The 18,472-nt window shown below is 41.3% G+C and overlaps 2 protein-coding genes across 4 annotated transcripts in view; one reads left to right on the forward strand and one right to left on the reverse strand.

The window, feature by feature from the left end:
- The first annotated feature begins 501 nt into the window (after nucleotides 1–501).
- On the forward strand, nucleotides 502–4,914 carry LOC120727564 (transmembrane 6 superfamily member 2-like). 2 transcript variants are annotated; one of them, XM_040021907.1, is made up of 11 exons: nucleotides 502–900; nucleotides 1,540–1,643; nucleotides 1,736–1,833; nucleotides 1,940–2,043; nucleotides 2,117–2,199; nucleotides 2,283–2,407; nucleotides 3,348–3,449; nucleotides 3,541–3,633; nucleotides 3,725–3,844; nucleotides 3,954–4,185; nucleotides 4,301–4,914. In XM_040021907.1, exons 1-10 carry the CDS (start codon nucleotides 809–811, stop codon nucleotides 4,161–4,163), a joined length of 1,131 nt encoding a protein of 376 aa, XP_039877841.1. In that variant the 5' UTR covers nucleotides 502–808; the 3' UTR covers nucleotides 4,164–4,185; nucleotides 4,301–4,914. The 2 variants fall into 2 exon arrangements, with proteins under 2 accessions (XP_039877841.1, XP_039877840.1); XM_040021906.1 differs by having other exon boundaries at nucleotides 504–900; nucleotides 3,954–4,914.
- A 1,715-nt stretch (nucleotides 4,915–6,629) lies between these two features.
- Nucleotides 6,630–18,472, reverse strand: part of LOC120727563 (neurocan core protein-like) — a 47,355-nt gene continuing 35,512 nt past the window's right edge. For both annotated transcript variants that reach the window (XM_040021904.1, XM_040021905.1), the window contains exons 14-20: nucleotides 14,900–15,013; nucleotides 12,435–12,486; nucleotides 11,278–11,384; nucleotides 10,826–10,908; nucleotides 10,462–10,606; nucleotides 9,302–9,484; nucleotides 6,630–7,851 (exon numbers count right to left, since the gene is read on the reverse strand). In XM_040021904.1, the coding sequence (XP_039877838.1) occupies nucleotides 7,733–7,851; nucleotides 9,302–9,484; nucleotides 10,462–10,606; nucleotides 10,826–10,908; nucleotides 11,278–11,384; nucleotides 12,435–12,486; nucleotides 14,900–15,013 (803 nt within the window). In that variant the 3' untranslated portion in view covers nucleotides 6,630–7,732. The remainder of the gene's footprint in view (nucleotides 7,852–9,301; nucleotides 9,485–10,461; nucleotides 10,607–10,825; nucleotides 10,909–11,277; nucleotides 11,385–12,434; nucleotides 12,487–14,899; nucleotides 15,014–18,472) is intronic.

Below are 18,472 nucleotides of genomic sequence, written 5' to 3' on the forward strand. Positions count from 1 at the left end.
AGCTATGTAAAAATGTCACACTGATTGTGAGTTTTAAACAGTGACCTGACCTAAAAGACATAATCTTTGTTCTGAACTTTGTGTTCTCTGTAAGATATCAAATCTAATCCACAATCTAATCGAGACTGGAGACATCAGATGGAGGAGTTAATCTTACACCAAACAGCACAGATGGCTCCTTAAAGGAACCCCATGGGCAAGCAGACCCTAAAGACCACGCTTGCCCTGACATCACGTGACTTGAATAGCTGGATTGTACAGACTCATCTGGTGCAGGGTATCTACATACAGCATGATTAGAAAGCAAAAAGACAGAAAACTGAACTTGAAAGGACTTCAAGGGGAGGAAACACTGATATGGGGAATCATCCTCCACCAGGTGGCAGTCTGTACAAAGACTGAGTGAATGTTTTAAAAGACGCATTTAATGACAGATCAGAGAATTTAATGAAAAACGTGAAGGAAAAGAGCGATATTTGCGCATGATGGGCGATTCAGCGGTCCGTTATCTGAACTTTGCATTACTCTCCCTTTAAATGTTCTCTCATTAGAGGTGCCTCCTGCCCGAGGTGAACTTTGACACCTGCAGGACAGCAGCAGGCTTATTGGAGCTGAAGGTTTCATCACAGATCAAAAGGCAACGTGACGCTGCTTTAAATCATCTCCTGCGTTCAGCGGCAGCGCAGAGGGCGCTGCTTTAACATGACTCGGTGCACAGCTCTGAAACGTGCTTAGGAGGGACAGATTTCTTTTTTATGTGGAACATTTTTAAAGTTCACCTTAGAGGCCAAACAACACGTTTACAAGAATGAGGCCACCGACGGAAATCGGCGTTTTTCTCCTTTCTCTTCTGGCACCTGGAGTTTTATACACAATGAACAACATCCCAGCGCTTCAAGAGTAAGTGTGTGTGTAGTCGGATCATTTCAATCTAATCTCGGCCTGTTGTGTGGAAGCATGGTAAAGCCGCCGATATTAATAGGCTTATGAAGCGGCCCACAGCCTGAAGGGAAAAGGGCGTGTTTACCCAGAGGAGAAAAAAAAGATTCACCAAGGCTGGAAAATCTAATGCTGTGAACTTAAGAGATCCGTTATAAAGTCTTAAAACGTAGGCCTAAATCTAAATTAACGGAGTGTAAGGCTATATCGCCCACGATAATGAGCGTTAATCAATCAGTGTTACAGCCCCACACTGCTCCGAGCTTTTGAATTTCACCAAAGAGAAACTGGCAATTAAAGAGCCGAGAAAGCTTTGAAAATAATCAAGTAACAGAAATGTTAATCTTTTTGAACCCTCTATCTAAACGTCCTCCTTTTGTGATGAAAGCTGCGATATTTCGCAAAATTAGATCATTTTAAAGTCTCGTCGATCGTCACTGATCTTGAGTTAATTTTTATAAAGCACAAAATGAAGTTTAAGTTTTATTCAAAGTCGTTTTATAATAAAGCAGCTTAGAGAGAATTAATTATCTACGTCGATCCTGATTTACTGGTTAATGTTCTCCAGAATAACTTGGTTGTGTCTGAACTCGTCCTCAGACCTCTGGTTATCTTGGGGATGGGAGCGGTCATCCTGGGGTCTGTGCTTCTCCTCCTCTTCCTCACTGTGCGGCACAAGGCCAAAGTGGACCCTTTGTTCTATGGTACAGTCACACAAACACACATGCTTTCATATAAATGAGTAAAGTGCAGGTGGACGGTTGTTATTTCTCTTTCTTTCTCTGTATGTTTGCAGTGTTCGCAGAGTTTTCCTTCACCTGCCTGGTGGGTCTGACCAATGCTTTAGAGCAGGATGGGTTCATCTCTGGCTTCATGGGCTTCTACATAAAAATGGTAACCTCTCGCTTTTCTCTCCAAGACCGATCAGTTTTTTGTTTTGTTTTTTGTTTTTTACTTCATAAGTTTAAATGTTAAAGTTTGGATGTTTCTTTCCCTTCAGGGTGAGCCTCATCTAACCACTGCCTATGCACTGATGATGTCTTACTGGGAGGGCATCGTTCACTTCATCCTCTTCTTCGTTATCATCCACCGCATGTTCTCTGGGTAGGTTTTGCCGCTGCCGTCACAGTCTCTCATGTCTGTGCTTTAGTGAGACCTCTGACTTTCTGTCGTGCAGGAAGTCGTATCGTAGCCTGGGCCTGCTGTGGGCAGGCTCCTCCATCGCTCATCAGATCGTTCACATCCCAGGAGTGGTCATTGGTGAGAGCAGCATGAACACAGTCTGGTCAGATGGGCGCAGTTGTTTGTGACCACGTGTATTGATGAAGTTCTCATTTGTTCAGGCAAGTATGGGTCCAACATTCGACCAGCGTTTTGGAGGAATATCCCCTTCTTTTTGGCACCTTTCTGGGCAGCCTCGCTGCTCTTTAGCAGACCCAGAGAGATGCAAATCATCACAGCAGATAAGGTAAAAAGTTCTCGCTTTTAGGATGTGTTCATTATACACTATATACTCCGAGAGTAGTCTAGCCAGAATCTGGTTACAGCTTACATATCTGTGCATATTGTAGTGCATTAAACTTTAAAATTCTGTAGCCACCTTTCTAATTAGGAGTCATGCTCAAGGTTGGAGACTAACTCAGCTGTCATAGGGCAAAAGGCAGGGTACACTGGGACCCACCCAACTGAGACTCATCAGTTAACCTGATATGCACCTTTGTGGATCGTGTGATGTCATCTGATTGTTGGGGTTTTCTCTCTGTTATGGTTCATGGGTTTCTAGGGTCTTTACCTCACAATATAAAGCACCTTGAGCGGAGTGTTGTTGTGATTTGGTGCTACATAAGTGACAGTTAGACTGATTTAAATTTGAATAGAACAGGATCCAAGGATCCAAATGACATTAAATTATACTTTAAAAAAGTGTGTGTATGTATATGTGTGTAAGTTGGGAGAAGAAAATTGTTGTTTTTGCATATGAACTCCAGATGGTGTCAGAAAAATCATTTGGGGACATTTCTTCACAGTTGGCCTTTTTAACTTGTACCCACAATAATATTTATTCCACCTGAAATGCATTTTTAGTACTTGGAAAAACTCTGTTAGGTTAAGGAGGTGCTGGAGGGTACGTAACACCCTCTTGCTTGGTGTGAATTTTCCACACAGTTACATTCTTTATTCCCACATGAGCTCAGTGGGACATCACACAGGCTTCCCACTGGGGAGCAGGCAGTTTGAGAGCTGTTTTAATATCCAGTTTGACTGTGTTAGACATTTGTCTTCTCACAGGCAGCTCCGCTGGGTAATCTCCAGACACGTTCAGTTTTCCGATGCCCGTGTGAAAATAACCTGTACGGTGTAAAATGAACAGCACCAACATCAACTGTGAACATTTCTGTGTCGAGCAGATCGCTGCAGAGCAGAAGAAAAGTCTGCTGTTTCGACCCATTGACCTGCTTCTCTCACTGCTGTTACTCGGATCCATGGCCTTCTCCGTGTTTAGAGGCTTTGTAAGTGAAACATCACAAGACCTTTTCTGTGTGTCGGTACTTGCGCTTCTGTTCGCGCTCCAGTTTTAACTCTCTTCGTGTTGTGCTGCAGGTAGTGCTGGACTGTTCTCTGGACACCTGTTTCACCTACATCTATCAGTATGAGCCGTACCTCAAAGACCCAGTTGGCTTTCCCAGGGTTATGGTGAGTCTGGAGACCGAAGACTCAGAAACTGAGTTAACTCTAATATAATATGTAGTTTATTGTTTAACTGTTTGGTGCACAATTCCTTTAGATGCTGGTGTACTTATTCTACGCACTGCCATTGCTAACGGTCTTCATCTACGGTCTGAAAACACCTGGATGTAGCTGGATGTTGGACTGGACCATCTTCTTTGCCGGCGCCATGGCTCAGGTAACTGTAGTTTTCTCATCTTGTGCTGTGATTAATATTCGTTTAAACAAAAGGAAAAATGGAAAGCTTCATGTTGACTTCCCTCCCCCTCACTCGCTGTTCCCTCCAGACCCAGTGGTGCCATATCGGAGCATCTCTGCATTCCCGCACTCCCTTCACGTACCGAGTCCCAGCAGACAAACGGTTGCCTGTTATCGCTCTCAATGCGCTGCTCGCTGCTGCACCGGCGCTGCTGGCCCTGCGCTGCCACACAAACCCTGCTTATTTTATGAAACCTGTTCCTGCGGGACAATCCAACAGCAAGAAAAAGGAAAACTAGACCACACGCAAGCCACGGACTGGTGAGGAATGCTTACTGGGGCACGAACTGAATTAAATGCACACATTTTTCATCCCTAAAACCCAGAGGAAATCTAAAAACATTGCTCTCTCTGACTCAACTGTTAAAAAAATCAGTCACCTCACCCACCACTTCCTGTATGGACTTCTGGACCCTGATAAGGAGGCTGTTGATGGAGGTGAGGACCGTGATCAGATCGCACAGCGTTCAGGTGACTCATGCAGACACCCAGTTTGTATCGTCACAAAACTTCAACTAACCTGAACCATACAGGTCAGCAGCAGCACCGGAGAATGATTCAGTCCCTCTTTTTCTATACAGAAATCTAAACCAAAGCTACAAAATTTGAAGATTCATTTTTTTGATCTTGAATATTGCAACTTTCACCCTTGTGTGATTTTTAGCACCCCCCACGCTAACTGTGAGTATATTAAATGTTGAACATCAGCTGAATCCTCTGTAGGCTGAATAACTTAAGAGTTGCTGATAAGAGAGATGACTCACTCGAGCTGACAGCTTGGAGAAGAAAAAACCACCTGGTGATCGACGTTGTGGTCTAGCCTTCATGTGACTGGAGCGTATAAAGAAATAAGACAGATACTAATCACTATTCCAGTCCACTCCAAGTCCAGACTGTCATTTTCAATTTAAATATTCAGTTTACAGTCATGTGAAACGGGGAAAGGAAGCACATGGAATTTGTTTTTGCTTAATAAACGACTTAAATGATTACCACGCTCATTCTTTCTATCTACAGTTTGAGAACTGGAGCGCTGAACTGTGGCTATTTTTGTATTATAAAAATGGGACACAGATTTCTCGCAGCTAGCTGTGCATGTCAGTGTTTGATTAAATTACATTCTCATTAACCTTTTCCTTCGCTAAATATTGAGAATATTTATGACTCGCATATCACGTCTGAGCTTCTAAACTTAAACGCGCTTCTTCCCGAACCAAGTGGTTTGCGGGTTCAGCAGTCACGTCTCCCCAGCTGTCAGTGTTTTCTCCAGCTGGTGATGTCATTGTGCCCTACTGCACTGCTCAAGTTATCAGACTGATAAGAGGTGAACCCTGGATTTAGGTGAGCTGTCAGACACAGTGGCCACACAGATTACTGCAGGAAATGTCTCAAAAAGCAAAAAGAAAACATGTTTTGGCTGCTAAAGTGTCATTTGACTTGGTAAATAGAACATTTCCCTTTTTTGTGTACATACAATAGGATATGCAGGACACAGCTGAATGTAAGATGCAGTACAAGAAGTTTGATCACTGAGTTTGTTTGTTTGTTTGTTTGTTTTTTTTTGTCTTTGTCACAATTTGTGGCTCAGATTAAGTTTGTATTTTATAACACACTTTAGAAAGCACAGTGCAAATAAACGCAACCCTAACCTTGTAGGCTTTATCTTATTGCAACATGAGTGTCCATTAAAAACAGTTTAGTATGGTATAAAGTGTTGGACCCACCAACTGACTCTCAGTCATTAGGGTAGAGTCATGACCAGCCATACCGTCCGGCTCTGTAAATGAAACAGTGGGTCGTTTTTAAAAAGCTTGGTACTGTAATAGGAAGAAACTGATATTCCAGTGTAATTGATGATACTGCAAAGCAGAAATATTTGGGAAATGCAGCAAATCAGCCAAATATAGTGGCAAACAATATAAAGTTTACAAGCCGAGTCCTGAGGCACATACCATGTAAAAGTCTTCATGCTCTGCTGAATCAATAACTGCAGAGCTCCAAACCTCCTCTAGCATCAACATCGCGCCAAAAACCTCCCGCTGGGCACTTCATTAGTATGTGTTTCAAAAGCTAAATTGCTCCCGGAGGTGTACTTTAATCAGGTCCACCTTTGCAAAAGAAGATATTTTGCCACTTCAGGTGAGTAGAGCATCAACAAAAGCACTGTACAGAAGAGAACAGGCACTTTAAGTCAGATGTAGCATGACAGGGAGCTGTTGTGAAGGTGGGTTGCAAAGCAGCTTGCAGGATTCTGTAACTTTACCCAGACTAAAGTATTTTAAAGTGAAAAACCTATGATCATTTTCAACTCAATAGCATGCATAATTCACTTGAAGTGATCTGTATTCATCTTATACTGAGTCCTGATGTTGCTCCTCAGTTTATCTATTGCCTAAAATAACCATTAAGAACTTCTTATTGACAAAATCCAGATGCTACAGTCAGATGATCCCTTGCCGCAAGGGGTCACCACAGCGAGTAGCTCCAAAGTTTTACACCAGATGCTCTTCTTAGTTTAACCCCACAGGGCATTTTTGTCTCTAGCTGGAAATGAGGTTTAGCTCGCACTACACTATGGAGCTAAAACAAAATAGAGAGATAATAGTAGGGGGAAAAACCCCGACTCAGATTAACTGATCTGATCAGGTTCTGAGTCGACCATGACCTCGTGGCAAAACTACGCTGAGTTTGAAAGTGAAAAACAGCTGATAGCATGAATGAAAAGCAGAACTTTTGTCCATTTTGTTCGCTTTATTAAGAATGGAGTACAACAGCAGGACAAAAAGTCATAACACCAAAAAAAGTGGATAACAGATCAAATATCAAAGAGACAAGAGACGAAAAAAAGAGTGACATTCTACCCATCGTGTAAATATGGCCGTGCAAATTAGGTACAATCAAGTGGTTATCTGAAATTATTCTGTAATCCCACCCACACAAACTATGTCAATGGGACGTATACATTAGCTGAGAGTGCTTATGGGGATTGGGGAGTCTATCGGATTGGACAAGGTCCAGCTATTGATCAGGTTTGAGCCAATAACACACGTCACAATATTTACAGTACAGAGATTAGAGGCAATCAAATGATTAATTTTGTTATCGACTGATTGTTGGACTTACATATTGGTATAGAAAAATGGTGTTACGTCAGCTTTCTAAAGGATAAGTAAGAAAACGAGCATGTTCACTAGCAAATGATTCATAATAAATAGTAACATTACACAAACAGATATTAGAAAAAAAGCACGTCAGTCGAATAAAAGAGACCAGCTATTCAGGTGCTCTATGGAAAAGTAACAGCTACAGTACACGTACAAAAAGCTGGGATACCAGGACTATCTTGCATCAATTACATCTGTGCTTTGTAAACAGAATACTAAAATGAGTTACTTTTTTCATGTAGAACAAGCAAACCTTTCCAAAAAAGTGACTTGGCACTCCTCTAAGTTTCTGTCTTACATGCATACGTTCACACACTGCTGTCAGGCTGACAGACCAAGAGAAGGTTATAGTTTGCAGACGAGTGGAGGAGTTACTGTTTGGGAGGGCGGATGTTAGGGCGGTGCTAAAGTCAGTGTTCGCATGGACCTCGGTTAAAGAAAGCAGAGAGAAAATAAAAAGAAGCATCAAAAAGCATGGAGGTTAGATTATGGGGATAATCTTATTCACTGGGGGAGTAAAGCTAAGCAGAGAGCACGGTTAGTGGTTAGAAGCAGGAAGGGCAAATGGAAATTGCTGTGATCTACTGTCTTTCCTTATGGGCCATGGTTAGCACCTAGGCATTGTGGATGTTGTATTATTTGGTTCAGTAGTAGCTGTGTGCGTCCTCTCTGGCCTTGTGTCCCTCTCCTCCGTGTCTCCTGTGGCCGTGGCGGTCGTGGCGCTGGTTGCGGTGATGGCGTCGGTACCGGTGCAGTCGTCGAGCTGCAGAGGGGAGGAAATGGTGACACGTTGTATATGAGCTGCAGTAGATGAACAACACACTTGTCACTGTGCACAATTACTGCACTGTACACAAAAATTCCATATTCACTGCCTAAATCTCTGCATATATTTTCTTACTCTTAAACGATCTGCTCTGAAAGAAGCTTAAGTGTGTAGTTGAACCATAAATACTCAAATACTCAAAATATATTTCCTTGCTGAAGGTTCCCATCGCTAATCAGCTGACTCTTCAATGCTACACAAAAGCCTAATATGAGCTGATACATTATTTATTAGTGAGTCACCTTTGTTAAGATGGGAAAGAGTTAATAAATGATACTTAACAGACTTAAAGCTCTGAGGTTGGTTGATGCTAATTATCGGGTTTGATGAAATCATCAAGGAGCTGCTTGGATTGTAATTTCACTGATTTTAAATGGATCATATTTTACTGCGTTGTTATGTGTGTGTGTGTGTGTGTGTGTGTGTGAGGTCATATTTACATCCACGATTTTTACAGTTGCTTTGACTTAGTGTCCTTGTGCACGACAGAAAGAGAACATTTCTTTTCAGACTTTAACAATGAATCTTCTGTCTCTGTCTCACAACTATGAATGAAGTCATCATTTACGGGCTCTACTTGGCAAAATACGATCGCGGGCATTATGAGTATTGTCACACACATTTATAGCATTTATAGAGTGCCACAGACATGATTTGTGAGCATGGAGCACTCTGCTCAGACACTAATAAGGGCGGAAGCGTACCGCTGGGAGGGGAGTAAGGATGTGTAGCGGGAGAAAAATGATGCGATATAGGAAAACGTAAAAGTGCAGAGGACAGTCAAGACATACAGAGATATGCATTCAACAAGAAACTGTGACCAAACAGACGTGTTTGAGAAGATGTTTCATTACTGTGATATACTGATGTATATGGTAAAAGTTTTGATAAGGAGTCCACTGTGAATCTAACCACTGCGTTTTGCTCACCACCAAATGGGCTTGCCTTTGTAGTTACACTAATGTGTCTGACACAATGACCTCATTTTGACACCTGCATTAAAGGTTTTCAATGTGTTAAACTCATTTGTGTGCATATATGCTGCATATATGCATATAAATCAATCTGAATTACAAAATTGATTCAAGAAATTTGCCCAACCAGTTCAGAAACTAATGACAAAAGGGACTCAATAAAACAACAACCTGGCAGAACCGTCTGAATTTGTAAGTGAGGAGCAAGGTGTGAAAATAATCAATAAAAAACTTGTATTGGTGGCACAGTCACTATTATAGAGCTCCAAAGTCACTACAATGCTGCAATGTTATGGTATAATAAAAAAGTAAAAAGGAGTTTCACATCTCAACTTCTACTCAGCCTGTATGTGAGGAAAAAAAAAATTTTTTCTCCTCATACATGATGCTTTCAGTTTAAAGCGACCACTCACACTTTGTGCAGATGATCCTTGGTCGCTCCCAGCTCCCATCGGCCCGGCAGCGTGCGGTGGGGATGTGGCGCTGGTAGAAGCCTTCAGAGCACTGGTAGCGCACCACTGAATGGATATCATAATGTGATCTCCTCCGACCTATCAAATGGGCATTCTCCACCGCAGGCGGGGTCCCGCATAACACTACAAACAAACAGAGAAGCCTCATATCACTCATACAAAAAAGGCTGAATTCCTGAAGAGACATCCAGAGTTTATTTGACATTAATTAGAACAGACACACTAATAAATACCCATTATTGCAGTCATCGCATATTTTTTTTTAATGTAAGTGCTAATGTATAGTAAATGAAAGCATCGCACAATATGCACAACAATAACTCATGAAGGTCGTCATTTGCAGGCGTGCGCTGCCTCTAGATGGCAGCCTTGTTGCTGTATCTGCTGACAGAAAGAGCTGTTTTAAGGGGCTAGTCTCTGCAGTAGACAGGGACTACAGCCAAACCACAGAGCCATGAGACCACAGCCAGACAAGCAAACACTCTCAAATGACTTAATCCCTCTCCCCCTGTCCTCCTTTATCCTTCCCCGTCCTTTTCTAAGGCCTCTTGATGGTCTTCCATGTCTTCTTTCTTTTTTTCCCCCAAGTCTATGTGATCTCATTGCTTTCACATTTAGGTTGACTGAATCCCAGAGGAAAGGCTTGGGTACAGTAAGTATCAAGAAAAGCTGACAAAAAACAGCTTGTAGGAATTTCACATGGCGTTTGAGAACAGGACAATAACTGCAGTTTCAGTTCTTCTGCCTGAACAAGTGTAAGTGGGGCCAGGGGAAAAAGAGCTGCCAATGAGAGGAAGATTTAGATTGATATTCCTCTCAAAAATCAATACAGGTTTTAGCCTGAATCTCAGCCTTCACGCGTGCATTTTGTCAATTTTTGGAGCGTCTGCAGCGATGACCTTTTATAGAGCAAAAAAGCAACTTGTGAAGTGTAGCCAACTACTGATTTTCTGCATGAGAACTGGTGGCCAGCTGGTAAGTACACAGAAAACCCAATCATGTAAAGACAGGAGATCTTTGATAGGGAGCGTCCTTCCCTGTCCGACAATCTGAAAAGACCTTTTTCAGTTTTGTTAGCGAGCTGAGCATTGTTACAGTACCTGTGCCTTTCTTGCAGATGTAGGGCAGGTTGTAGTTGCAGGGCACGTCGTTCCACTTGCCGTCCTCATGGGCAATGGTCACCACGCAGTCCTCGCCACCTGCAAAGAAGTTATCGGGCTGGCTCTCCCTCCAGTTCTCGTAAACCTGCACGGCAGCAAACACCAGATTTCACCTGCATTTGAGTTCATCTGTAATTGTAGTCAGGCTGGGATTCTTGTCATATTTTTAAGTGAAAAGAAAAAAAATGGTATTTTTACGCAAATGTAATTTTGTGAGCTTTAAACGTGTGTTTCCTATTGAGCTGGTTTATTATGATGACTTTTCACAGTCTGAAAACAGGAAGTGTAAAAAGCGATCACTGACCAAATCGTTGGTGTCTGTCCACTGAAAGTCCTCTTCCACTGTGCGATCGTTCAGACCGATCCAGGCGTTGTCGTGACCGAGACCTGGAACGAACAGTACATGGCTTCCTTTCATTTAACTGCTTCTGTAAGATCTTTATTTATGTATCTGATAGCATCGCACCGCCACCTTCTCCCTCTTTTCCGTATAATCGAATTTGTGAATCATGTTTTTTGTGACTTGCTGCTTTCTCTTCTTGTTTTTTTTTCACACTCTACCTTTTATTGTTTTTATCCCTTAAGCTTCGATTTCACGCCCCTTGTTTGTGATGTATGATATTAATACTTTGTTCTGCTTTAATATTTTTTTCCTAAGAGTGTTGGGTTTAATTTGTGCCATTTGTCTTGATTGTCTCCTTCTTTTTCTTTCAAAAGATTATGACTGAATAAATCAAAATCACCCGTCAGACATACCGTTGATGAACTCCTGCTCGGCAGCAGAGACGACACTGCTGAGGTGGGCGCTGTGCTCTCTGCAGTCTTTCTCTGCATCCTCCCAGGTGTGTCTGTGGGTGAAGTACCTGTGGGACGACACGGTGAAAGCAGATTTGATTCACATGTTATGCTTCCCAAAAGATTTAAATGATGCTCAACTTTAAAACGAGACATCTGATCTCCCGTGTTCAGTCTCTACTTTAACTCCGTCAAAAGCACGTTGGATTTCCTCGCTAATGATCCATGCGCTCCAAGTTAATCTGCCTACCTATTGTGCTCATTTCCAGCACAATATTTTGCATAATTCACAGTTCAAAATAACAATCCTTTTACCTGAAACAAGTTGTTTTAGAGTTGTTTTAGCTGTCACTCCTAGAAAGAAGTTTTGCTGCATGTCTGAGATCAACATATTAAGGTTATCAGCTCTCAGCGACACCATTAACAGCCAAGAGTGGAGAAAAGTGTCAGAAGGCGACCAAAACCTGTCCTTTTGGCTCATTGGGCTCTAACCTCATTATATGAAACTTTGAGGATGCTCAAAATGTGCAACCAGCGCTGTGGAGTGGAGCACTGTCGCCAAGAAGGCTTCTGTTTTTAATGTTAATAGAAGTTTGCATGTTCTCTTTTCCAGCTGTGTCCTCCACGTTCTCTGGATTATCCCAAAGTCCAAAGACATGCAGGTTAACTGGTGATTCTAACCTGGTCATGGATGTCGAGAATAAAGTATTATATTAATGTATGGTTAAAGTATGACTTGGCTAAAAATGGCTGCCCCTCCCTGAGCCTGCTTCTGCCAGCAGTTTCTTCCTGTTATAAGGGAGTTTTTCCTCCCCACTTTCACCAAGTGCTTGCTTACAGGTGGTCATCTGATTTTTGGGTTTTCTTTCTATTATCTTACAATATAATGCACATTGAGGCAACTATTGTTATCATTTGATACAAATTAATTTGAATCTCCCCTCCAGCTCATCCATGTTATCTAGGGGCATCTCACTCTGGTCCATCACCAGCAGCATCGAGACTCTGTCAGGATCCAGTCATTCCTACAACTTCTCTCTGCTAATTTTCTCAGTCTTTCCTGAGTAAACTGGCACAGAGCAGTAAAGTAAGCTGGTTCCGTTTTCCATGATTCTTACCTGTAGCAGTGGCCGTGGAACTTCCTCCAGCCGTGTTCACAACCTTCAACATCTGTAAAGAGGAAGGGAAGTTAAATTGTTTCTACTTTAAACATAGTCAAATACAGCACGCTATGTGAGATGCTATAGTCTATATAAGGAAGCAGAAATTCGTTTTTTTCCTTCCATTTAGCAAATAAAGACTAAAACATATGACTCGGGCATCTTCAGAAGTAAAATACATGAACTGTAATTATACACAGGCTTCTTTTCCATTCTCAGCACACGTGGTTCTTTCTCTGCACTATTGGTATTCATTATTAACACCAAGGCCCGTAGAATCATTTATAACCGCAAAGGTTAGAAATTCATTAATCCTCATTACAACTAGTGCACGACATTCACACACGAACACAGGCAAACACACACACACACACACACACACACACACACACACACACACACACACACACACACACACACAAGGAGGACGGATCTGTAGCTGGAGGTGTCCAAGACCAGTGCAGAGATGAATCAGCGCTGTGTGTGTGTGTGTGTGTGTGTGTCTGTGTCTGTGTGTGTGTGTCTGTGTGTGTGTGTGTGTGTGTGTGTGCTCACAGGAGATTCACCCAGTATCTGTCACCCTGCACAAGGCTGCAACACAAATTTTGGAAACAAGGAGAACCTCTGGACTGAACAAGCTGTTCCATTTCCTTTGACTTTTTATTTAGGAATTGAAAAACATTTTGTCAGCTGTCCACTTTATTCTTTTTACTTTTATACTGTATATCATCTTCTCAGTCTCTTTTATCTTTTTTGTTCCCACATTCATTTTTTCAAGCACTTTGAACTTATGCTTCAAAGGTGTTTTATAAATAAGGTTTTCTTGCGTGCATCCAGATCAGCAATCTTTTTTTCTGTGGTAACAGCAACTCTTCCTGGGGTCATTAAAAACGGGCTATTATCTACAAAAGTACTTTAGTAGCTACACATCTTCATCTGCTTGTTAAGGCTGGCATGTCTCATGTCTCATGGCAACGACTCAATACATTTAAGCATGTAGTCGTGCTCAACACAACCTGCTGAAGTTTAAACTGAGCCTCAGAATGTGGATGAAAGCTGATTTGGCATGGTTGTTGGTGCAGGTCTGAGTATTTGAGAAACTGCTGATGTCACACACAACAACTTTACAGTTTACAGAGAATGGCATAAACAGCATGAAAGCATGGATCCATCCTGCCTTGGATCAACAGTTCAGGCTGCTGGATGATGGTGTAAATGGAGCGGGAGATATTTTCTTGGCACACTTTGGGCTCCTTGTTACCAACTGAGTATCATTTAAACACTACAGCCAACCTGAGTATTGTTGCTGGGTGTGCTCATCCCTTTATGACCACAGTGTACCTGTTTTTTAACGACTTCTTCCAGCTGGATAACACTGGTTGTTAGCTCAAATCATCAGGAACTGTTTGGGTTTCTTTTTAACATAACATGGCAAGGTGTAACTATTAAAGCATCAGGAAGTGGTATTCCTATCCCCAGATTATTATTAATGTATTCATAATTATGAATAATATACTCTATATGATTTTATAATGTGTAATAGAAGGACTTTTGCTTTAGACATATTTTGATGCTAATATTTTGTACTTTACGTGAAGAAGAGTTTTGAATGATGCTTGTAACTTGTGCATATTTTACACAGTTGTATTGCTAATTTCGGTGTAAAGCATCTAAATATTTCTGCAAAAATATTGCAAGACAGTTATCCACTGAGTTGTCTTGTGCAAAATCACTTCCACTGTAATATTGTAGGGTCTACCTTACAATATAAAGTGCCATGAGGCGACTGTTGTTGTGATTTGGCACTATATAAATAAAATTGAATTGAATTGAATATCATGTGTAGTAAGGCACAGATGATATCCACCAAGAGAGATCAAAAATGCCAGTTTCCCATTTTAAATTTTGCATTTATGCAAACGTACATAAAACAGTTACTGCATTTATGACAATTACTAGTCATAAATGATAAATCAACATTAGTTTCACGTCACACACGGTAGAAGATGTTTTTTGATTCTTATCACCTGCTACACAAACCTGTGGATGTGTGGTGCTGACGAAAAACGGTGGAAATATTAACTGACGCTTTAAAAAAATAGTCTGTGGATTTACGTGCATGGCCAAATTCTGTCAGTATCTGTCACCCTGCAGCCCTGTGACACTCAGATACATTGTCTGATATCTGCAAGGCGACGCACCCTTGTGATATTGTGGTATGACACACGGCAGTAACAGATGCTGCACACTGATCAGGATTATTTCCACCAGCACAGTTAGCAACAAACCTTTCAGAGCAAGCGTCACAATGGTGAAAAGGCCAGTTTCAAACACAGACTGCAAAATAATTCCTTTCACACAGCTCGGAGTAATCTGTTATTTAATCATGTATGTGTTTGTGTGTGCGTGCACCAGCCTCTCACCTTTCTCACACATGTCTCCTCCGTAGCTGGGCAGGCAAAGGCAGAGGAAGGAATCAATCTTGTCGATGCAAGTGCCTCCATTTGCACAAGGCTCGGACTGGCAGTCGTCAACGTCTGCGGTGAAGGGAAAAAGCAGTGAGAACAGATGGGTTGCAGATCTCATTAGGGTTCAAATTAATAGGACATATTCAGCTGAAGTGATGCTGTTCAGAACAAAAAAATAATAAAACAGTGTGGGCGTTTGCTGCCACTCAAGCTCTGACACAAGATGAGCTGGTTATTAGTCCTGCTTTAAACACTGAAATGTGTCCATGTTGCTGAGTACATTATCATAATTCAGACGGGGTGTGAGGAGAATACAGACAGTCTAATCTCCTCTTACATTCCTTATTTATCCTCATTCTCTCACAGAGGAAGGCACTCTAAAAGCCTTTCTAGTGTTATTACATTCTTTTTATGCATTTACCGAATCCAAGGTTGACTTCATGTGTCTATTCTCTTCTTTTCTCTCTCTGCATTGTCTCCATTTACAAACAACTGCATGAGCGAGAAGTAGTAGGCTACACAGTGGAATGCTTTTCTTTAAATGCAGTTAAAGAACAGGCGTAAATTTGATGGATAGCCCAGCAGAAAGGCAGAGTCTGACCAAAAGATCTAGGTTCAAGCTCTTGTTTTAGCAGATCCTGCCCCCAACCTTAAGAGGCCTTAAGCAACAACAGAAACCCTTCCAGCTCTCTGCAGCTGCTTATTCTCTCTAACCTCTGTTTTTTTTTTTTTTTTTTAAATCAGACAAAGAGAACGTTTCTCTACAGAGATCAATAAAATATCTCTTTATCATTATAAATGGAGGGCATGTAATCTTCCTTCACCAGTGTGGGGTTTTATTTGACACAGAATAACAGATGCACCCCAGGACTGCAGAAATCTATTAAAACTCACAGCAAGAGTGTAGAAAGAAGGCGACTTTCAAGTTCAACAGAATTTCAAAGTATTTCCTCTCAGCTTAATGACTGCTTAGTTCCAGTGAAAAGCAGTGAAAAGGCCAGTGGCTGTGAAGAGCTAAATCTGAGTGACAGATCAGCCCAGAATGACCTTTAGCCTCATGCGAGACTTTCACACTTCAGCCTGAGTGTGATGTTGCAAAAGGATTAATTTTTAATCTGGGCTAACCTGCGGTTGTGTGTGTTTCAGGATGCACTGTGAGGTTGTTTCTGGGCCTTTTTTTTTTCCTTTTATGACTTCAGTTTAAGGTCGTTTATCTGTTTATAAAAACGTGCACCTCTTTTAAGAAGAATGAAATAAAATTAGGCTGTTTTTTGAGGATGGATTTAATGACTGATATCAAGAGATTTATGCTAATGTGTTTTCTTGGAAGAGTTCCCACTCGTCTGTGTGGAAACTTTTAATCAACCAAACAATGTTGTTTGTCCCTAAAATCAAATATCAACTCAAGAGAGCACAAATTCCTAAAGTTTCTCAAAATTCACATGTTGTATTCAGAAGAAAAAACTACCTTTAAGGCACGATGTGCAGGATTTGGCTTCTGTGGCACCAAACTGACATTTTTTTTTTTTAATTGGGACTCAAATTAAATGATGTACTGAATGTTGAACTCAGTCTTACATGATTCAAATCATCAAAATCACAGGCACCTGTTCCTAAATATAACAAATGCATGCGAACCCCCCGGTCTCGTTATGTAGCCTGACTTTGAATGACCTCGGGATCAGTGGGAGCACTGTTAACCACACACAGTTCAACACGCACCACTAACTCTCTCATTCCCCCATTAAAATCAGTGCAGCTCTTTGTTGTTCAATATAAAAAGTCTGATCCGATTGTCCCGCTCATCCATTATGCAGAGGGGATGCTGCTCCTCAGAGACATAATACTGCAAATTCTGCAAATCCACAACAAAGCCTTGCATCATGCCCACGCATCGGCTGCTGGCTGTCAGTTTGATTGTCTGCCTGTCCATCCGTCCATTTTTACGTGACTGAAAGCACAAAACTTAGTAAGAACAGGGTGCTACTGTGCATGCAATTGTGTGTGTGCGGTTTGTTTTGTTGACTCGCTTCCTTGATTGACTTGCTGTTTAATAAGCAGAGCATGTGTTAAGTAACAAATCTGGACCCTCAAGGCAGATTTATATCTCGGTTTCAAAGGGTCACAGTCCCGAAGCGAAAGTGCTCCTGGTGTCTGCTTTGGGACGTGCAGAGACAGAATGAGGCTTGTAAGCACTTCTTCTGAAATATTACCATGTTAGGGAGTCAGTCAAGTTAATGTGTACAGTATGTTGGGACGTTATCAGTATTCACAGCATTAATACAGTTCCTGAAAACGTTTCATATACATACATTTTTCAGGAAACACCTTATATCCCGGTGTAATGATACTGTGACGCTGACACTAACAGAGACATTAACAGAGAACGTGACTTCGGCTTTGTTTTAGACTTTCCTGCACGCACATGATGCAGCAAGGGAACAGCAGCTTCAGATATTTAGTGCATGAGTATACACCTATAAACGGTTAGAGAGTGTTTCTATGGTAACCTGACCTCATTTTGAGAGAACCGAGTAACAAATTAAAAAGAAAATATGCCAGAAAGCTGTATTTAAACACCTTAACACCTAAATTGCAGAGTTATGAGCCTCAGCTGACGTGAACACCACCTGGCAGTGGCTGTTATGTGTGTCATGAATGCATTGCATTGTGGTATATTTTTTGCTGGTGTTATGTCCTTTGCTTGCATACTCTAAGACCCCTGGACAACCTATGCACTTGGCACAGTACTGGGTATGCTGCAACACTTTGAAAATGCTACAAAAAAAATCAAACACATCCTTTTAGTGTGAAAATCTGATCGTTAGCAATGGTGTGTTGGACACATTTGTATTTGGGGTTCATATTGGCAGTTTTAAATATTGTTTTTCTATGCAGACACATGCAATCCATAGTTGAATCTACGCAGATGTGTGTTTTTGTATCAAAACACAATCTGATTTCCTGATACCACCAGTGGTGCTGATCCGATACCATGTAAATACAGGGCCAGTATTGTCAATACCAGTAGTGATCCTTTTAACCTGTAGATGGAGTTTATGTAGGGGAGAGCTGTGTGTCATGATTTACGAGATGAATCGTGGAAAATCTGAACAGATTTTAATGACCGCTAACTCATTTTTACTTTCCACAATAATTAGACAATACACACAACAAAGCACAACTTTGAGATTTTCATGTAAATTGGGTTTTTTTTTTTTGAGACCCTGGGATGTAAATGTGTCTGTCTCTAAAGGACTTTGGGTCAACATCTGTTGTTTTTAATGTGCTCTAGGCTATAAATAAAATAGACGTGACAGTCAGACATTTTTCATTCAGCATGTTTGTGGTATACTTTTTCTTTTCCAAAAAAAGCTTTTATTTAACATAATTCAGTGGGCTACATACTGCACTTAGAGGAGAGAAACAAAGTATCGAGCGTATTGCACTAGTATTCTATATCCAGTATCCAATACCAGCGCTGGTATCAATACAATCTATATTTAGATTGGTCAACCACAACAACAC

The sequence above is a fragment of the Simochromis diagramma genome, unplaced genomic scaffold, assembly GCF_900408965.1.
Source record: "Simochromis diagramma unplaced genomic scaffold, fSimDia1.1 OVJJ01000205.1, whole genome shotgun sequence".
Taxonomy (NCBI): domain Eukaryota; kingdom Metazoa; phylum Chordata; class Actinopteri; order Cichliformes; family Cichlidae; genus Simochromis; species Simochromis diagramma.

Excerpts from the sequence above, each read along its gene's own strand:
- LOC120727564 (XM_040021907.1), top strand. The coding sequence starts at position 809 with ATGAGGCCACCGACGGAAATCGGCGTTTTTCTCCTTTCTCTTCTGGCA. Across the intron at positions 2,044-2,116 it reads ATCCACCGCATGTTCTCTGG|GAAGTCGTATCGTAGCCTGG; the intron begins GTAGGTTTTGCC and ends TCTGTCGTGCAG. Across the intron at positions 3,450-3,540 it reads TCTCCGTGTTTAGAGGCTTT|GTAGTGCTGGACTGTTCTCT; the intron begins GTAAGTGAAACA and ends GTTGTGCTGCAG.